This window comes from Vanellus vanellus (genome assembly GCF_965231255.1).
Source record: "Vanellus vanellus genome assembly, chromosome: 7".
Taxonomy (NCBI): Eukaryota; Metazoa; Chordata; class Aves; order Charadriiformes; family Charadriidae; genus Vanellus; species Vanellus vanellus.
In genome coordinates this window covers 9,091,397-9,108,441 of record NC_138912.1, presented here as the reverse complement: position 1 = coordinate 9,108,441, position 17,045 = coordinate 9,091,397, and the positions used below count along the sequence as shown (strand labels likewise).

The 17,045-nt window shown below is 38.7% G+C and overlaps 1 protein-coding gene across 1 annotated transcript in view; it reads left to right on the top strand.

The window, feature by feature from the left end:
- Positions 1 to 17,045, top strand: part of ATRNL1 (attractin like 1) — a gene marked incomplete at both ends in the record, with an annotated part of 535,835 nt that overhangs the window by 475,666 nt on the left and 43,124 nt on the right. The window contains one exon of the mRNA XM_082486299.1: positions 6,999 to 7,113. Within this exon, the coding sequence (XP_082342425.1) occupies positions 6,999 to 7,113 (115 nt within the window). The remainder of the gene's footprint in view (positions 1 to 6,998; positions 7,114 to 17,045) is intronic.

Genomic DNA, 17,045 nt, shown 5'->3' with positions numbered 1-17,045 from the left:
GGGGCAAAATTACCGAGGAACGATAATTCACTTTCTAAAAAAGAAGTCTCTAACAGGAACGTTAGTGTAATTTTGGTCAGGTTGCATTTTATTATCAATAAGCCTGTTGGTCTTGGCTCCATTAGACACTGTAGAAGTTTTCAGGGAAAACTGGTTCATTCTGAAAGTTGACTAGAGTTGGTTGAATCCTCCCAGTAAATCAGCGCTGGCTGGATGACTCAGCCTCAGAAGCAAGGTGGTTACCTCCAGTCTCTTTCAGTAGAGGTTAAAGAATTGTAAGATACTGCAAAACGTTCTCCAGCTTTTCTTGCTGTAGGTAACGTGGTTATGTACCTCGCGTGGGTTAGTGAGACCTCATAAGCCAAAGTTAGAAATGACTCAGAGATCCTCAGGCAAAAGGAGCTGCAGTGTAGATGTCCAAAGCATTGAGGACGCTCAGGCTCTGGGCCACCCTTGTAGGTTAAGATGAGGTAAAGCTTTCCACTCACTAATTGCAAGAGTGGAACTTTACGGGATGGATTAAATGAAAATCATTAGCGGATGCTTATAATTTCAGTAAAGCCCTGGGGCCGTATGAAGAACTGGTGTTTCCTATGCCAGCCACAAAGCAATGTGCAGAACTCCAGCCTTGCTTATTTATTTTGTTGTGGTATTTCCTAAAGTATATTTCTCCTGGCACAGAAACGATGTTTGGTCAAACCTTAACCTTCCTCCCCCCCCCCGCCCCATTGCACTGTCATTAAGGCTCATTACTCATTGCATAAATCTGTGGAGAAAATTGTCAAAACTTTTGGGTGGGTTGGAAGCTCATTCTCAAAAGTATGTTAATGAGCATTAGTTAATATGTAGCCGGTATTTAGAATAGCGATGCAGAGTAACACTGATAGTCCAAAGAGAACAGCAGTTCTGACTGCAGTCTTTGTTTCTGTCTGAGGCATTGCCTGAGGTTCAGCGCTCTGGAAGAAGGGCCAGGGTCTCCTTAGGGCAGCAGCAGGAGCTGTGGGAGCGGGGGGTCTTCTGCTGGGAGGAGCAGACAGCCTTTATTCATTCCTCTGACGTTACTGCTGGTCTTGATTCTCTTGGCAAATGACTGTGGAGAAAGTCAGGTGGGGATAGGACGGAGGTTGGCTCCAGGTGGGAGTCTCCCATCTCCTTCTCTTGGCAGGATAGCTGTGCTAGGGACATTTGGAATTTCTCCAGCAAAATGGCCAAAAAAGCCACCAACAAGTGATATCAATGGGATTCCGTGAATTTGAGAGGAAGAATTTTCTTTTCGTCTTTTGCACTGCTGAAAAGTCTGCCTTTACTGCTCGGAAAATGGCCAGAGCAATCACAGCATTTTACTCTGCATCTTTAATTATACGCCAGAGTATCTCACCTCAAACGAGCATGTGGTATAAGCAGAGTAGGAAAACCAGGATTAATTCTCCCTCCACGAAGAACAGAGCTACCACTGCCTTCAACCACGCTTCAAAAGAAAGTGGCTACAACTGTATTGTAAAGCCTCAGTTGATACCATACTTTGGAAAAGGCTACCTAGATCAAGCTCTGCATCCAGGGCAGCTGCAGGCACACCAGCGAATCCTGCCTGGGTGTAAGACGGACTAGCACGTGCCTGGGCAGGGAGAGGAGAGCTCCAGCTATCGGGAAATCTTCAATACTGAAACTAAGATTAACAGGGTTTTGAGGCTTTTGAGTTTGCATGTGGGTATCTAAACGTGATCAAAATCCAACTTAGGTACTCAAGTGCTTTTCTGAACCTGAGACTGGCTTATCACAAATAAATCAAGAAACCCAGAAAATAACCAAAGCGTTCAGGAAAGGAACCTGAAGCTAAGAGAAATTAAGATGTCGATATTTGCAATATAGCAGTTTCAATTTTACCTTTCCTTCTTTTCTACATTCTTTACCTCTTCAGAGGACACAATCTTGTTTTCTTTTTTCCCCTCTGAAGTCTTGCACATAGAACTCCCGAAAAGTGGCTATTTACATTCTGAGTCTGGTACTAATCCTGTCATAACAACATATTTGATTGTTTATTTGCCAAGCCATCGAGCTTAGTTTATGCAGAATTCACTAGACTAATTCTGTTTTAATAATATGATTAAAAACTAAGTTTAAATCAGCATCATTTATTACTAAAACAAAACGTATACGTCAAGCTGTTTTTTTTTAAGAAGAAGAGATGAATTTTTATTTGTAATGAATTCTTGTAAGTAGTACTAAGACCATTTTAGTTAGGAAACATTACAGTGATTAATGCATAGTTGTTTGCATTTTAATACTTGATTTATATATCAGATCTGTATTTGTGCACACTGTCAAACTTTATTCTCTTCTTGTCAAAATATTTATTACTGCTGACAGGTGTAACATGCTCACATTAATCCTTAATTCCTTGATTCAATTTTCTAATTGCTTTTTTGGCATGAGTTTGGAGCCATTTAGTCTTATGTGATCTATTTGTCTTATGGTATAATAATGCACTTTTAAAAATTGGATGCACCTAACTTAGAATGCTGAAGAGAAAATATATATAGATATTACTTAGTACTGAAAACCCAAAGTTTTATAGGACTTTTGTGAGACACCACTTCTTGGAATACAGACAGAGCCAAAACACTTTACAGTTCTCATCTTCTGGTATTCACAGTATTAAATATCTTCACTGATAGATACGAATCGATGCTAAAGTTTCAGTGCGTTTCCCCAAAGAGATTCTGAACCCTTATAGCAGATCCGTGAACATCCCCTTAGTCATCGTGTTCTCCAGCGCTTCCCACCTCTTCATGCCGCTGCCTTCTGTTGCCCCTCCAGCCCACCGAGGGTGACAGAATACACTTCTCAGCTTCTTCTTGGTCTGGACTCTTAAAGCTGCTCGTTTGTGTTACTCCTAAATAGCCAAATAACACTATACAAGATCCGCTGGGCTTTTCAGGACTTAAACACAAAAATAAATCTGTTTTGTTACTATCTTGTCATTATAAAGCAGATGTGCTAAGTACCTCAGAAATACTTTTAATGCAGGTATGTATATGGCACACACTGACATGTTTTTATGCCAGTACTGGTAGTATTGTCACCTGTCCTTTGCATAGGAAAAAAAAAAAAATCCAGCCAAAATTTATTTCTTATAGAAACAGATCAAGGGCGAGCAAAGAAAAGCTCATGAAATCCTCACAAACTCACCCAGGCAGTTAGATTTTGGCTGGGTCTTTATAGGATTTTCAGAAAAAAAAAATCTGGAGAATGGAGAACCTTTTCTCTGATAAAAATCTAGGACCGTGGGAAGACAACTTCTGACACTCGTTTTCTGTGAATAAATGTATGACCACACATTTAAATGGTGGATAAAACCTTATCTCTTTTTTTTTTCTTTTATACTCTGTTTCATTCCTTTCCCTCCCCACTTGTTTCCTCTTTCTACATCCACTGACATACTCTTCTTTTCTCGCTATCAATAATAATATATGCTCTTTCACCCTTTTCTTTCTTCCTGGTTTTCTTCCCCTTTCTTTGTCAGCTTCCCAACTGACAGACCTCTTTCTCTCTGTCATAGTGTGCACAAGAAAAGGAATATAAGAGTAAAAGGTTGTTTAATAAAGAAGTGTTTGATTATTCTGTCTCCCAGCGATAAAGTTTTATTAACTCTGTGATTGTCATTTGTGCTTTTTGGCAGAAACGTAAGTCACCTTCTGTACAGGGAAAAAAAAAAAAAAAAGATAATTCTAGCAAGTAAATCATGGTAGCTAAGTGCTTTGGGCAAACAAACATGTGCCTTATCTCTTCCAAAAAACCTGTGGAAAATGCATGATAAATGGCACATTTCAGAGAACATGTTATGTCACTGTGAAATAACTTTGATTCATGGTTATGTATTTATCTTTAAACAACTGACAAACCTTAGGGTATCTAAATTATTATCATTTGCTCTATGCCTCCGTGGTTTTTTGTAGCGAATCTGAATGATGTGAGGTAAGATAAGACATCTGTTTTTTCAGTCATAATGTTCTATAAAGAAAAAAATAGTAAGCACAAACAGAAAATTCTTGCTGTATTTGATTTTTGGATGAAGTCCTCTGAAAAATATTTATCAGAAATAATTTCCTCCAATTGTGTTTTGAAAAACATTAGTATAAACTTCAAACAGGAAAGCATGGGGCCTGTTAATGAAAGGTTTTATGTTACACAGCAGTAGACAATATCATCATTTTGATTTCTAATAAAGTAATTATTCCCCAAATTAAAAGGCATAATGGTAAATTTGTTCCTTTCAGTTGTGTGTCTGCATAAACTGTGTTCTGAATTCCTTTCTAAAATGCAGATTTCATTTTGCCAGCCTTTTCAAATAGAAAGGAATCACGTTATTCGATTTGCCCTTGTGACAAATCAGGAAAGATGACTTAAATGCTCTATTGCTTGCATTAGAAATACCAACTACTTTAATCGTAAATGGTGTATCAGGATTCAGGTGCTGTTGTTTTAGTATATAGTGGAAGACAGCCCGTTGCGCCCCATGCAAAGTTATTGATTTGTAAAAACTGTTTATGGTATTAGTGGTATTAGTTATGGTCTTAGTTTATGGTATTAGTGAGTGCACTCCACCCATGGACATGAAGAGCACCTGGTCTGCTCCGTTCACGGCTCCTGCTGCAGGAACTTGCCGAGAGCCGGGAAGGGAGGTGTAGGTAGAAGTGCTGGAATGAAGGGTCAGGTATTGAGGTCCAACGGGAGGTGTGCTATGAGTGTGTGACAGTTGGGGAGAGTTGGGTTTTGACAGTCGCAAGTGCAACAGGTAGGAGTGAATGAAAGTGTGTAAGTGGGAGAAGTAAGCAGAGGGGTCTACACCAGACTGCTGTCAGTCATGGTATGTTATATTATATTATGCTATGCCTACGCTTGTCTGATTAGATGTAAAGTGCCCGGGGCACAGACTAGATGCTACTCTGAATGATCTCATCAAGAACCTTTTCTATATTAAATGCTATGATCAGAGGAATTACCATTATTTTTGTATGGTTTTTTACGTTGCCCTTCAACATATGTAAGTCAAAGAAAACTTAAAAAGAAAATTTTCCCACACCTTTCTTTTCCAGTGATCCACTGGTACTACTTCTGTGCATGTGTAATCAACGCTGCTAATATTACCAAGTTTCTTATTCTGTTTCCCCCTTTTTCTGCATTGCTTTTAGTATAAAATCATACCATCCAGCAATGTCTGTCTCAATGTTTTGCCGATAATAGCAACGTGGAAGTCAAGAGATATGCACCAGCTTACACAAGTTCAGAATCTGTTCTCTTCGTCTGTTCCTTTGCCCTGCATTGAACCAATATGTTACGAAAAATTATTATTAAATGCTATAAATCCAGTGCACTCAGTTTAGAAAATATTTCTTACGTTGTTTTTTTAAATTTTTTTTTTAGCTGAAGCTCTTGGGGTTTTACTTTTCTGTTGCATTGTTTGGTAAGGTTTTAGTGAATGTAAGTTGTCATTCATTATGTCATGGCAATTTTAAATTAGATGACATTCCTTGCCCGAGTTATTTTAATGCTATCACCTCGACTGAATCTAGAGAAATGCCTTTCAAATATGACCATGAAGTAAAAAAAAAAAAAAAAGTATATTTATCTATTGTTGGATTTATTGTTGTATTCTCTGTTTCCTTATCTTCACTGAGCAGTAATAAATGTTGGTTACTTGGAGGTAGAAAATAGAAAATGATAATTGCTATACATGATGGAAGTGCCTTTGTTTTCTTTATATCTAGTACTTTGCAGTGTATTTAACTTGGCTAAACTATTATTTTTCTTAGTATACTTGAATCGGTTGACATTTATATATACATTGCATTTTGCATGTAAATGGAAAGTTTTATGGTTTTGAATTTTGAATCAAAACATCAAACTCGTATTTTGCCTTGGAACATGATAGACATTCTAAAAATTTACAAACAAAAAAAGGAAACAAATGCTTATGCTGATTTTGACCTAATGTTTTTAGAAATATCTTTAGTAGACAAAACATTTAAGCTCTCCAAAGGGAAATGCCTATCTCGTCGTAAGCACAAAACATGGAAACATGTAAATAGGGAAACATTGTAAATTGTCGTATTAGGAACTTATTCTATGGCTTTGTAGGCTGCTTTGCTTTTTTCCAGCTCCTAGTGTCCTCAGTCTTGGTAACTTGAGAACAATATGGCAGCAACTATTTAGTCGAAAGCTAACTGCAAATTAAAAGATATATATAGCTAATAAGAGAGAGATGCTTGGTAACAGCACATACCTCCCGCCAGCAAAAACACTCTTATCATAGCTTTATATAAGACGAAGTAAGATGATAATCGCACAGGCAACATTTTCAGAGAGTTTCTAAGTTTATTTAAATATAGTAATACTGCACCTGTCTTCTGTATATGCAAAAAAACCCCAAAGTAATCAGGGAGGTCCTGCCTCAAAGAAATCATTTGCTTACCAGGACAGGCGCAGAGAAGGCAGACTTAATGGTCTGGGAAACTCAAGAGGGATTGGCTGTCTTTATGAATCTGTATGTAATATAGATTTGCTCTTATTTTATGATTTTGGCATTAGGAGAGTAGCTAACGGCGGCTGTTGAAGCACAATTCTTTTATAGGAGTACTTCTTATTAGAATAGAGGAAATTCTGGAACTGTCAGATACCAGTGTGTATACCAAAAGGTTTTGGCGTTTTCTAAGCTTTAAGAAGTTGATATCACTACATTTAGTGAGCGATAAAATTAAGTCTAATTTTGTTGTCTTTATGATCATTTCATTTTTTCTGTTTGGTGAGATCTGCAGCGTGGGCTGTTAAAGCCCATTTTTAAGTCAATTACAATGGGTAGGACAATCTGTTAAAATGCAAAGAACTAATTGGGAAAACGATCTTCCTATTGTTACAGTGAACCTTAAAATAAATTGAAGGTGTGCAAGCAAAAATGTAATGGAAATCTCAGATGTTACATAGGTATCTTCCTTTTTCAGGGTGCTCCGAAACCGATCGCCATCGAGCCGTGTTCTGGAAATAGAGCCGCAGTCCTCACGGTATTTTTGTGCCTGCCCAGAGGATCATCAGGAGTTCCACCCCCTGGTCAGTCAGGTAAGGCTCGTGTTGGTGAGCATCATGTCTGTCCTCGGGCAAAACAGTCTGCTTGGACAAATGCACCCACACAGATCCAAAATAATGGCACAGCAGATGAATACAAGAGGCTGCTCAGTCAAGTCGGTGTTAAGTTTAGGGCCGATGTTTAACGAGGAAGTTTTGTTTGGAATTTGATGTGGTATCCCAAATAAAAAGCCCAGTGATCAAACTAGGCTGGTGTGCGATGCCGGATCACGTTAACACTTCCTGAAACAGCATGTGTGCTTACCGATACTCTTCAACCTTCTCTTGTAGGGAAAAAAAAAAAATAAAAATCAGAGGCAGCCACTTAGAGTTTCAGTTCAAGTTGCTATGAATGAGGCTTTATAGGAAATACCAGTGAGTATCCTCAGTTCAAGTTGACTTTTAGTGCACTGACTTCTAGTTAAGTTCCTTTGCACCGTCAATCCCAATGCTGTGCTGTACAGGGTTCCATTAAAATATTAGCGATTCCCAGAATGCCTGCCGGATGAAACCTGGGATTGTGTGAGTGAATGTGTCCACTTCATGAGGAAGGTGTTCACTTTGGAAATGATCCCAGCTCATTTTAAAGCAGCATTTGCATTATCTGAAAGCATTTCTTGTGGTAATCTACCTTATCTGATCTGTGCTACATCATTGTACAAAACCACTACAGCCGTTCTTATACAATACTTTCTAAACATGAGATACCTAAATACACTTTTAAAATCCTTTAAATAACTGCCTCCAATTATATTGATGCAAAATGGTCATGACAACAAAGTTTAGACAGGAATGTGGTGCTGCACAAGTGACCAGTTTACTCTTTCAGAATTCATTGGAGCTGGTGTCAAAAGAAACACTTTTGTAATGAATAGTAAACTGCATGTTATGTGCCCAAAATGCTCCTATAAACTAGAAAATATGCTTTAAGGCTAACTTTTATTAGTAAGAGCCAGAAAGATATCCTTTTAACCTTCAAAAATCCATTTAAGAGATTAAAAAAATATTGAGTAATGATGATGGGGGCAAACTCAGTTGACTTATGTTGGAAATAAGCTCAGCTGAGTGGTCTTACTTCTTCTTTTGGCCTGATGACTATCTGTTATTTATTTGGGGTTTTTTAGTTTGTGGGTTTTTGGTTTTTTTTTTGGTGGGGTGAGTGTGTGTGTGTGTGTGTACATATTTTTTTTTCCCCTGAGTCCTGAGATGAGGACTTAGTTCTTAAAATGCTGTTTATGGCTTGGAATATAATTTCTGGAAGTGCTATGAAAATAAAAGGGTTAGTGATGCTTTGTCAAATACATTTCCTGGAAGAAGGATATAAATGTAAGTGCTCTGAAGAGAGCAATGAGGGAGGAAGGATGTTTAGAGTATTCCCTCGTCGTGTTTTCAGGAAATGAAAAAGAAATGAAGGTGTTTATAGTCTTACAACAAGGAAAAACTTTATGAAAGGAAATTAAAAGTAATTATTGAAATTGGAGCCTAAAATGTTTTTTTTTTTTCTGTTGTTTTCAAATTTACCTATGATGTGCTTCTTGGCAGTAAAAATGTATTTATCTACTTACTTCATAATCACCTTCTATTTACTGTATACATTTTTTTAAAAAGTAATTGCTGTTTTTGCTGGGTGTAAAACATGGATGGAGTAGGCTTTTTGAAATGGGAGTTGGGTCCAACAACGCAGGAGATGTGTCATTTTGAATGTTTCTCAGTATGTGACAGAATGCACCTCTTTTTTACACAAGTTATGTCCTGTTGTTCAGCTCTGTCATTACTTTGCCTTCCATCAGCTTTGCAGGCTTATATTTGAAATGCGGTTCTTCCATTTGAGGAATGAGGGTGGTGAGGCACTGGCACAGGTTGCCCAGAGAGGTTGTGGAGACCCCATCCCTGGAGGTGTTCAAGGCCAGGCTGGAAGGGGCTTTGAGCAACCAGGTCTGGTGGGAGGTGTCCCTGCCTATGGCAGGGAGGCTGGAACTCAATGATCTTCAAGGTCCCTTCCACTCTAAACCATTTTATGATTCTATGATTTGTTATTATGGTGTTTGTCAGCCATTAGTACTTAAAATTATATCTAAAATTTTTAGTCCCACAACTTTCACTTCGTTCAGGGTCAAAAGCATATAGAAATGCTTGAGGTGTGCAACCATGCTGGTTCAGCCATTAGATTACATTAGATTTTATTGCTGTAATCATTTTTTCTTCTGTGTAATGAATTTTGGTACTCATGGACTGCTTTCACTGTCTGTAACCATGCATAGTCTAGGCAGAAGCTATTACGCAAGTTTGTTGGCATACCTGTAGCTCTGCTAATTCACTTCATTCCTGTCCTGCAGCACTACCTGCTGCTTCTTTCCTGGGCTTCCTGGGAGCAGATGCTGTGAACTGTGCCAAATTATTTGAAATGATGTGGAAGCTTTGTGCAGCAGACATATGTTTGCTATGCAGTTGGTTTCCCTTATGACCTAAGCTAGGTTAAAACAATGATACTTGGGTGGATGGAAGGAGTGTGTTCAGTAATTATGTCTTGCCAAGTAATTTTAGAATCCTCTATTACTTGCATATAACTGTTTTCAAGCTCATTGGGATCATTCTAGAATAAAGCTGACGGTGTGTCAAACATATTTGTTTAAATGATGCGTCAACGATACCGACTCTCAGTTCACCATGAGAGACTGTGCATTTCATTTCTTATATACATGTGTCTGAAATATAGGAATGAAATGCCTGTGCTGTTCTGCATTACGTTTTCTCCAAAAACAAGAAAGCTCGTTCTTTCCTCGAATAACTACTCTACGCTCTTCTGGAGTTGTTAAGAGTTGTATTCCTATGTTTGAATTTGATCAAAAGTGAGTTTTACTTGTTTCCAAGGTCTACATTAACAAATGTTTTGTTGAAAAATGTCTCTGAATATTAAAAAAACCCAAACAAACTAATGTAAAGGTTACTCTTTCTGCAGCATATGTTCTATACTTCACCTTTAGCAGCAGCTGGAAGAAAAGTTGAGACTACAGATGGTGGGTTTTGGCCAAAGGCTATGCAAGGGAAAAACTTCTCTAGGAGAGACCATATGTCCTAGTGGAGATGAGTGCTCTCCGCTTCCCGCAGAAAATACTCAGAACTTTACAGACTTTCAAAAGCATTGTTTAGTTCTAAGTGCTAATCTTATAAATATACAAATAACAGCTAGGTTGACACAATTAAATTGCTTAAAATTAATAAGTGGTTTAAGATAGGTTAGAGCTAGGCTGAGACGATTTAACTGGTTTAATGTAGGTTTTATACAGATCGGTCATGTAGATTCAGATAAAATATTGATAAAAATGAATTTATTAAAAAAAAACCAAAAAACACCACTATTCATTGCGACTTACGCTTTAGAAAGGGACTTTTTCAATGAAGGAATGATTTGTAGAATTAAACATCCTGAAAATCTGGAAAGTCAACAAACGTTACCATCGTAGTAAGTTAGGTGTAGCACAGTAGACCTTGCATTTTCTTTTAGGTGTATGCTTTGAAGAGGATCCTGACAATTCAATTATACTTCTCTAGAGTAACAACTGGGTTTATATGAAATTTTGCTTGGATTAAGGCAGAAATTAGAACCACATTATAAATTAGAATGATCAATGCAAAACAATAAGGAAGTTTAGCAGTGGTAAAAAATAACTTTCTCAATTTTGGATTGACTGATAGAACGTGGTTTCCTCATTCTTCAGTTGTCTCATTGTATCTGAGTAATCAGATCAAAATTCAAAGGTTCGAAAAAATAGCAATTCTTTGTGCAATTCATGTGTGTATCAATATGAATGCATCAATGTATGTGCATATCAGAAAAATCACTTGTTCAAGCACTTGTGGGGAGATTATAATAAACAATGTATGTCTTACAGATTTTATGACACATTGGAAGCTAGAGATTAGCTCTTGTTGCTGTAGTGTCTGACCCCATGCTTTAAATACCTTAAAGTCTTCTTAATATCAAAGGAGATCTAATAATGAGGGCAGCTGCAACCAGATCTCTAGAAAGAACGAAATTATACATCTCAAAGGGTATTGAACAAAACAAGCTAGGAAAAACAAACAAACAAACAAACAAAAAACCAAAACCAAACCAAGAAGAAGAGGGAAATACATAAATTACTTACTGCACAAAAAGGTGCCAATGAATTACCAGCAGTGGAAAGACCAAGAATAACTCCTTCAAGGTCTTCATACAGCTGTAGTGATATATCGGGGAATACAGAAAGAATAGCTTGGTAGTGTGATAAATTATTAAAAGAACTGTGATCGTGTCATCATTATTAAAGCCAACCAAATCCCACGCTTTGAGGTATCCAAGTATTATACAATAAGTTTATGACTCTATGATTGCGTCATTCTTGGGTAAGGCCGCTAAATGCTTTAAAGCACAAAGAGAAATGAGAATGTTAGAGCATTTCAAAATAATTCAGAATCCAGGGATGTAATTTCTGAAGTATTTACAGGTTATGTTAATTTCACGCAACAAAATTTTCCTTTTGAGCAGGCAAAAGCAGTAGAACACCCAGTAAAGGTGCTTTCCGATTACGGCAGTGAGCCTAATGGTCTCTGAAGGTGTACATACACGAGTGTCTCTCTATGAAACCTTAGAGGATATCTAACATCTGTATGGCTATGACTAGGTGAGATGGATCTAACTTAATAGTTAAAAATAACACTTGGAAATTAAAATAAAGAACTAAATAAAATATAGTAATTAATGGAGCAACTTCAGTGGAAATAATTTTGCAGTGGAAGTTGTGGAATGTACGTCCTGGAAGACTGCATGCAATATTCTGTTGCTATAAATATAAATGAAGATAGTAAAATTTCATGTTCGGCAGCCCCCTCCAACAGTGCTCTCTGAAAGTTACTCTCTGATATCCTTGAATCGAAACAGAATTTCATGTAATTCTGGCCACACTAACTGTGGCGTTCAATCCTACTTAATCAGCAAACTACAGTAGGATCACAGAATCAATAAAATTACCATGCCATCTGCCTTCCCTGTACTCACCATCATAATGAATAACGACTCATTAAGTGTTCTACAAGACAATTAGCTCTGGATGGGGGTTTTCAGTAATAAGGCTTTCTTGGTTCTATTTCTAATTTTCTCTGATTCAAATACAAAAAAAAAAAGGGAATACGTATCATAAGAGACACAATATAAACATGAAATAAGGAATAGTTTTTATAAATAAATATTTTACAGTATTGCTCAATTGTTCTAACTCTTGGAAACAGAACCATAGGTTAGGGTTTTTCATACGCAGAATGGGTTCGTATGTGTACCTGTCTCAATATGCAGTGAAATAGTTGCAGACATACACCAGGGGCAAGCGAGTCCCATGAATTTCTACCTGCTACAAATGCGTTCCTTGCTCACTCCCTTCACACTTGCAAAATAACCCAATATAAAGTCAGTAGGGCTACAAGGGTAAGTAAACATTTTCTTGTAGAAAATTGTCAAAGATGTTGATGAAAATATACTGTAATTAAGACGTACAGAAGATGGTTACTGTGAGCGCCTATATTACGTGTCTTTGTGTTGAATCTCTTTTTCATGTTGGAGGGTATGTACAGAATACTAAAGGAGTGAAAATGCAGGAGAAATTAATGAAAACGTTAATAGCGGAATGTAAATTGAATTATACAGTGTGATGTATGGGACACATATTATTAAGGGCCTGTGTGTGCACGTTGAGTGTTCTAGCGTTTCTCACATACTCAAAGGGAAAAGACAAGGGACATAAAGGGAAACACCCGAATCTGATTCTGCATTAGCCCGTATATCCCTGTGCCTACCGAAAAGCTCTTGTCTCACAGTAGCGGTGAGGGTGAACTTCAGAGGCTCATTTGCTAAGGAGCACTTTAACCCCTTGTCTTCTCAGACATACATATTCTGGTCCAGCATTTCACCTCTTATTAGACCTTTTCTTATACTCAGAAAGAGGGGAAAAAAAAAAGGGCTGGAGGCTTGCTTCTGGTTAGAGCAGAGGGCTCGGCCAGACCATTCATCTTGTTTGTCCTTTGTGTAGCCTCTGTTCAAACTGGAAAACAACAACTTACGAGTTCAAGAGCTGTATGCATGGTATAATGTCAGGTGTCCAGTACAGCGGAGTGCTGGCAAGGTATCTGTTTTGGAATAATGCTTACACTAAGTATATATTTCATGCTATATAAATGTGGCATTAACTATTTATAGATTAATGCAAGCAGTATTTTGAAGGCAAATATGGAGTAATACCTACAGACAAAAAAAAAGAAACCTTCAACTGAGCAAAAGAGAACCAGGGTAAAAAAAGAACGTGACCTAGAGAAGAGGTACTGATGTTCTGTAAAAACACTTTATTTCTCTTCTTCCTTCATTTAGAAGTGGGACTTCTGATTCATATATATAGCCGGCTTTAGTCATGACAGACCATGAGTACTGAATGCTGGGAGAAGAAAAGCGGGGGTAGAGGTAGGAATGGGAAGGTATTCATAACTAGTAGGTTATTTAGACTCCTAAACATATAAACAAGAAACCTGAAAGAGATACTGCAAAAGAAAAAAAGGAAATCTGTGAAAAAACGTAGGTCTAGATAAAACAGAACATAGTTCTGCATTCTGTTTTTTCCCTGCCAGTTTATTAGTCCCATCAAAGTAGTATCTGGGCATCTTACATATGTATTTAAGTAAACATGTTTCTCTGCATCATCCTGTTCTTTGTTCTGTACCAGTCTGCCTCTCTGGACTGAGCGTCATCTCTCCTTCTTTATGATTTTGGAGACAGACTCTTGGCTTATTTTCATTATTTGCTGTTTTATTGACATAAGTTTTTATTGATGCACCAAAGAAGTAGATTTTATATTTATAATCATAGAATCATTGAATGGTTTGGGTTGGAAGGGACCTTAAAGATCATGTAGTTCCAAGTCCCCTGCCCTGGGCAGGGACACCTCCCACTAGACCAGGTTGCTCTAAATGGCATCCCTTCCATCCGGCATGTTGGCTGCACTACTCAGCTTGGTGTCATCAGCAAACTTGATGAGGTTGCACTCAATCCCACTGTCCATGTCGGTGACAAAGATTTTAAACAGCACCAGTCTGAATACCAACCCCTGAGGAAGGCCACTCATCACTGGTCTCCACTTGGACATCGAGCTGTTGACTGCGACTCTTTGAGTGCGACCAGCCTTATCCACCGAGTGGTGCATCTGTCAAATCCGTGTCTCTCCAATTTAGAGACCAGGATGTCATGCAGGAAAGTGTCAAATGCTTTGTACAAGTCCAGGTAGATGATGTCAGTTGCTCTTCCCTTATCCACCAATGCTGCAACCCTTTTGTAGAAGGCCATGAAATTTGTCAGACGTGGAATGCCTTTAGTGAATCCATGTTGGCTCTCACCAATCCCCTCCTTATTTTCCATGTGCCTTAGCATGTTTTCCAGGAGGATCTGCTCCAAGATCTTGCCGGGCACAGAGGTGAGACTGACCGGCTTGTAGTCCCCCTGGTCTTCCTTTTCTCCCTTTTTAAAAATGGGGGTTATGATTCCTCTTTTCCAGTCAATGGGAACTTCACCAGACTGCCATGACTCCTCAAATATGATGGATAGCAACTTAGCAACTTCATCTGCCAGTTCCCTCAGGACCCACAGACGCATCTCATCAGGTGCCATGTCTCTGTACACCTTCAGGTTCCTTAGATGGTCTTCAAGCGGATCTTCTCCTACAGTGGGTGGTACCTCGTTCTCATGGTCCCTGCCTTTGCCTTCTGCGACTCGAGTGGTGTGGCTAGAGCACTTCCTGGTGAAGACTGAGGCAAAGAAGTTGAGTACCTCAGCCTTGTCCATATTGCAGGTGACCCGGTCTTCCATTTCCTTTTTGGAGAGGGCCCACATTTTCCCTAGTCTTCCTTTTATCACTGACATACCTGGACAAGGTTTTCTTGTTGCCCTGACATCCCTGGACAGGTTTAACTCTATCTGGACTTTAGCTTTCCTTACCCTGGCTTCTCAGACAATTTCTCTGTATGCCTCCCAGGCTACCTGTCCTTGCTTCCACCCTCTGTAGGCTTCCTTTTTCTGTTTGAGATTGTCCAGGACCTCCTTATTCATCCACACAGGCTTCCTGGTGGTTTTGCCCGACTTCCTCTTTGTTGGGATGCATCGCTCCTGAGCTTGGAGGAAGTGATCCTTGAATATTAGTCAGTTTTCTTGGGCCCCTCTTCCCACCAGGGCTTTATCCCATAGTACTCTACCAAGCGGATCCCTGACAAGGCCGAAGTCTGCTCTCCTGAAGGCCAGAGTAATGAGTGCCCTCCTCGCTGCCCTAAGGATCTCGGACTTCACTGTTTCATGGTCACTGCAGCCAAGGCTGCCCTTGAGTTTCACCCTCCCCACCAGCCCCTATTTGTTTGTGAGAACAAGGTCCAGCATTGCACCTCTTCTTGTTGGCTCCTCTATCATTTGGATAGATACGATCTAACAATACTATTTAGGTAGACAATCTGACACATAAACAGGGAAAGCATTATAAAAACACTGAGGAAAAACAACTTCACAATACCCCTAGAAGGGACACCCCCCACCCAACCCTCATCTTAAATAACAAGATTTTTCCTATGAAATATTGAAGAAAACCTTAATTCTTTTTGCCCTCTCCGAAGCCCCAACGTGCAACTGGAAATAAGCCAAACTATATGTTACAGCAAAATTGCATGGATGTCTAGAACTGGTGTTAAAATACAGTAGTGACTCAGGAATTTTATCTGGGCCGAAACCAAAGTAGGGTTTACAGTGCCAGATAATTCACCATTCCTAGAAAAAAACTGTCTCCAGAAAATGTTATACATCTGCATTATACGAATGATGCTTCCATGATGGAAATCACGGTGACAATTCACGTAGCTCAGCTTGCAAAGGGGCATGGCCATATTCACTTGACCAGGAGCTCTGCAGACAAAGCGGGTTATTTTAACGGACTCGGTGAGGAACAAAATTTATTTGAAAGTTTACCTTTGCTGTTTATATTGGGTAAAGACTGAGTTTAATCTGCCTCTCTAACCTAAGGCATGATGAGAGCATTTTGTACAGAAATGTCATTTTGGTAATTAATTGAGGCTACTCCATATAGTTTCCAATATGCTTCCAGTTAAATGCTTAAAAAGTAGAAAAAGTTACAATTGTGTGAGAAAATCAAAATGGTCTTCATAAGAGTTTAATGACTAAACTCCTAATTAATATATTAAGCAGTAACCTCAACTCATTGACACCGAGAGATTGGTTTGCCGAGTGCCGTGGTCTCAAAAGTAAAATCTGGAGGGTTTTTTAGGTAAACTGTAGATGCTTAGCAAAATAGCTCTTTAAGACTTGGTGGAAACTGAAATAATCTGTTCTGAAGACCATCTTACTGAAGGAGTTGCTTTCTTTTAAATAGTAAGGTCTATTTTTGGAGTGACTATTTTCTGCTTAATTCCATTCTTCTGCACTGCATCAAATGAGGGAGCAGACTGTGTTTATAGTATTGACACTGTGAAAAGAACACAGTGGTAAGTGGCAGATGGTGCTGATGATTACTTAAAAAATATTTATGGCAATAGCAAAAACAAAGTAGATAATAAGGCCCAGTAGCCACCACCACCCCTCCCTTAGCCCAAACCCAAAGCAATTATTTTCGCAACCTGCAGGGTAAAGTCTACCTGAAAAGTGCTGAGGTTCTTAGCATAGTAAGCTTTGTGAGTGATGAAGAATGAGGTGGTTATCGATTTTGTCTGGTCTTTTAAAGAATTTTAGGTGGTTCTTTTGTGAATTAGTTTTTACATCATTCTAGCCATAGAATCTTGATTCCTTTATATGCTGAAGGATTTATGCGAAAAGGACACAAGCACTTTAATATGAAGAACATGCAGGATAATGTTAG